The sequence below is a fragment of the Eschrichtius robustus genome, chromosome 16 (genome assembly GCF_028021215.1).
Source record: "Eschrichtius robustus isolate mEscRob2 chromosome 16, mEscRob2.pri, whole genome shotgun sequence".
Classification (NCBI taxonomy): domain Eukaryota; kingdom Metazoa; phylum Chordata; class Mammalia; order Artiodactyla; family Eschrichtiidae; genus Eschrichtius; species Eschrichtius robustus.
The window spans coordinates 46,166,668-46,170,493 of NC_090839.1; the positions used below are offsets into that span (position 1 = coordinate 46,166,668).

Consider the following 3,826-nt stretch of genomic DNA (forward strand, 5'->3'; position numbering starts at 1 on the left):
CTGACGCGTGAAAAGCCTCAGAGGTGCGGGCTGGAGGTAGAAACTAAGTGATGAGCTTCCCCCAAAGGATTAACAACCTTCTACTCAAACCACATCAGCCGCCTAAAGACCATTGACTCTGGGCATGAGTGTGTGAGTGCACACGTGTGAGGTTTGGATGGCTGTGAGTGTGCACGTACGTGTGAGCGTGTACCGAGATCCTGATGAGGGATTCAAGGGCCTTTCAGATTCTACAATGCAAAGCACACAGCACGACCGTCCAACGTTTCATCAAGGATCTTTGCACATATGCACCTAGGCATCCAGACAGGAGTTGTTCCAGAGCTGGTAATGGTTCATCCAGGGTACAGTGTATACCAGAAAGTCACAAATGAAACTCTGTGGAAGGAGAAAGGAAACGGACAATCAGCTTTCAGGGAAATATTTTTTTTGAAGGCAACAAAAATTCCTGTCCCCACCCCCAGCCCCTGCCTGGGGAGTCTGGACCTGGCCTGACACGTGGGCAAGGCCAGATCTACTCACTGGCACATGCTGGGGGTGAGAGGGTCAGCCGAGCCGGCACAGGAATGTCACCCTGGGCTCCCCCGCCCAGTCCTCCTGCACCTGCCAGCTTGCAGGAGGTGCTGCCAAGAGGGACCAGGAGGAGGACATAGGTTGGAAGACAAGGAGGTGACTGGACAATCCACAGGGACCCAGCGGTGCAGACCCAGACAGAACAAGGTCCCCGAGGAAGGTAAAGCCGCTTCCATCTAAGGGCCAGGGAGTGTGCCAGGTGGGTGAGGCATCCAGCGGCCGGGAGGCCTGGGGCCAGGGCTGTGCCAGTGCGGGGTGGGGAGACACCCAGTCAGAGGGCTTCCCTTCCCCCTCTCCCGGCCCCAGGCACCACCGGTGGCATCAGGCAGCCCTGGGGCTGCGTCCTCGCTCCGTCCCAGCCACACGGCCACCAGAGCTTCCGACATCCTGTCCATGTTTCCTTGTAAAACGTTTATTCCCCCCTTGACTGGAGCGCCTTCTCAGACAGCTGCGGGCACACACCTTCTGCAGCTTCTTCTTGCTCTGAATGGGGCACCAAGGGTTGTTCGTGCTGTTCCTCTTGCACTTGGTCCGGCTAATTTTCACAGTGACCAGGTACTCTACACCTGTCGTCAGCTACCAAGAAGCAAAGGCTGTTAGATTTGTTTGTTTGTTTGTTTTTTAAATATTTATTTATTTTGGCTGTGTCATGTCTTAGTTGTGACACATGGGATCTTTAGTTACGTCACGTGGACTCAGTTGCGGCATGCACGCGGGATCTAGTTCCCTGACCAGGGATCGAACCTGGGCCCCCTGCATTGGGAGCACGGAGTCTTACCTACCGACCGCCAGGGAAGTCCCAAAGGGCTGTTAGTTTTGACTCCAAGCATTGCTGGTGCTCCCCAGGAGGAGCTGGGTTGGAGAGTGAAGTCCCAGGAGCCTCTGTCCCCATTCCCTCCTCCCCTCCTGGCTGGAGGATGCCCAGTGGTCCCCAGTCAGCGCCCAGCATGTGCGGAGCCCGGTCCCTGCTCTGCACCGGCTCCACTGCTGCAGCCACAGGTGGCTTCTCACCTGTCTCCCTCGCATCCTTGGGACCAGGGAGGCAACTTGGCTGCAGCCCCATCGTACCCCCTAGTCTGCAACAACGGTCCTCAGAATGCATGGATGGACCCTCATCTGTTCCCTGGGCTCTGCCTGTGTCCTCTTCCTCCCTCCCTACTGCCTTGCCCCAAAGTCAGTGGTCAAACCAGTGAGAAGGCTGGGCACTCTCTGGGGTGGCCCCTGGGAGGACAGCCCCCCCAGAAAACCTCAGGGCAGAGCAGCAGGGGAGGGGGCCTGGGGCAGGACCACCACCCTGGTCCCGGCAGCCACTGGAAGGACCTCAGGATGCAGGGCTTCTGGCTCTCCATCGAAGGACGGCTCTATCCAGCTTGCAGGGTTGGTGCCAAGAGGTTTCACACTGACCCTCAGCACACCCCGCGTGTGTGAAGAAATTAAAACACTGGTGGCAAATTTAACTAACATTTCAGAGTGCACAGTGCTTTCTTATTCATTGTTAGGCTCGTTAGTTAAATAATAATAGGAATAATCATGATGATACAAATGTTTTCACAGGTGCCGCTTCACTCTTATTCTGCCCACTTTGCAGGTCAGGAAACTGAGGCCTGGAGAGTATGGATGGTGCTTGACCAAGACTCCACGATTAGGAGGAGCTGGGTGTCAAACCCAGAAGGGGGACCAGGAGCCCAGCAGAGACGGCCACCGCATCCCCTCCCTGCCCTCTGTGAGGTACAGATGGACACAATCACGGGGCAGCAGGCGATTGTCACCCAGCTACCCAGGGGTGCGCCCGCTCTGTCCACTAATCTGGCTGAATGACATCAAAAGTTTGCTTATAAACAATCATTTCAGTTAACTGTTAGTGATAAAGGACCAACTCCACATGACTGGCCTCCTTGGGTTCCAGCTTCACCCCAGAGACTGATGGGGGAGAAAATGCCAACTTGGGCAGAATTTGGTGGATGGCTGCCACCTTGTGGCCATGTCACCTCAATGTCCTTGGCGCCATAAGCCGCCGTCTTGCAGCAAGAGTGTGTGACTCAGGCAGACAGGCTGCTGTCCACGCCCTGTGAGGCCCCTTAACGTCACACTAGCACTGCCCGCCTGCCCTGCCCCACCCTGGCTGGTTTCTGTGTTCCTGCCGTCCCTCTCTCTAGCCCTTTTCTCCTAGTCAGTTTTTTTCCAAATCCAGTTAATTGAATGAAGATGCATTATTGCCTCCGCCCTAACTCATATAGTTTACTATCTAACCTTGAGGGCAGGTTGGACCAACAAAAGTGGTTTTTTAACAACTTTTCTTTCCTCTATTATCCTTCAATTGATGTATTTCAGAGAAACTTTATATGTAAAATAAAATGAGAGATGACGTGCACCTCCAGGTTCCTATAGGACTCTGCTAGAGGTCCTCTGTGTCATTCCAGCTTTCTGAAGGACATGGCTAGAACATCCAGACTCAGATTTTACAACCCTGGACATGGAAAAACTATCGCTGAGGGGAACCTACAGAGAACACTTATGTTTTGCCAAACGGCAGGAATAATAAAGGAGGCGAGACCATCCTCATTTGCTGCCCTTCTGGCAAATTTCTGAATGAAAGCGATTCTTCCCTCGGGAGAGCAGCTAAGGAGCTCGGGGACACTTCCGTTCAAATGAGAGTAACCTCGGTGCTCAGGCGGCTCTGGGTCTGAACAACCCTGCTCCCGGGAAGGCACCCCCCGGTCCCCTCTGGGAGACACACCTGTGCCCACGAGGCCCTGCGCACTCGCTCTCACCTGCACCTGGCTTCGGAGCAGCTGGTCCACGCGGAACAGGTAGGAGTCATTGCTGTTGTTGTTGTACGTCTCCATGAAGAAGGCGAGGGTGGAGTTCACGTTCTTCGGGCTCGTGGACTCCTGGAAGCCGCTCCACTGTTGCAATTGACCCAGCCTGGCCACCAGGGCCAGGGCCGCCAGCAGCAGCAGAGGGTTCCCCCAGGGTCCAGCTCCCATCTCTGTGGCCTCGGAAGCCTCCTCTCCACCGGGCCTTCCAGGTAGAAAGGTGCCAGCCTCGTCCACTCACCCTCTCTCCCCACAGCCGTCACCCACGCAGGCTTCCCCAGGAGATGCCCGCCTGCCATAAAACAGAGACTGAGGCCCCAACCCCTTCCTTCGGGGCCTGCCCATGACTTGACCGGAGGACCCGCCGGGGAAGTCTTCCCGCGCGGCTGCCCAACCCGCCGTCAGCTCGTTCACCTTTCTTGCCCCTTGGGTCCTTC

The 3,826-nt window shown here is 55.8% G+C and overlaps 1 protein-coding gene across 1 annotated transcript; it reads right to left on the reverse strand.

Annotated features, from left to right (window-relative positions):
* Positions 1-294: 294 nt before the first annotated feature.
* On the reverse strand, positions 295-3,560 carry CSTL1 (cystatin like 1). Its single transcript, XM_068525221.1, has 3 exons — positions 3,345-3,560; positions 1,036-1,149; positions 295-378 (listed from the first exon to the last, which is right to left on the reverse strand). Exons 1-3 carry the CDS (start codon positions 3,558-3,560, stop codon positions 295-297), a joined length of 414 nt encoding a protein of 137 aa, XP_068381322.1.
* Between the last annotated feature and the right edge of the window lie 266 nt (positions 3,561-3,826).

Bases quoted from the DNA above. Each gene is read 5' to 3' on its own strand.
- CSTL1 (XM_068525221.1), bottom strand. From the start codon at position 3,560: ATGGGAGCTGGACCCTGGGGGAACCCTCTGCTGCTGCTGGCGGCCCTG. The intron at 1,150-3,344 runs GTGAGAGCGAGT...GCTTCTTGGTAG, and splicing joins TGCTCCGAAGCCAGGTGCAG to CTGACGACAGGTGTAGAGTA. The intron at 379-1,035 runs GTGTGTGCCCGC...CTCCTTCCACAG, and splicing joins GCAAGAAGAAGCTGCAGAAG to AGTTTCATTTGTGACTTTCT.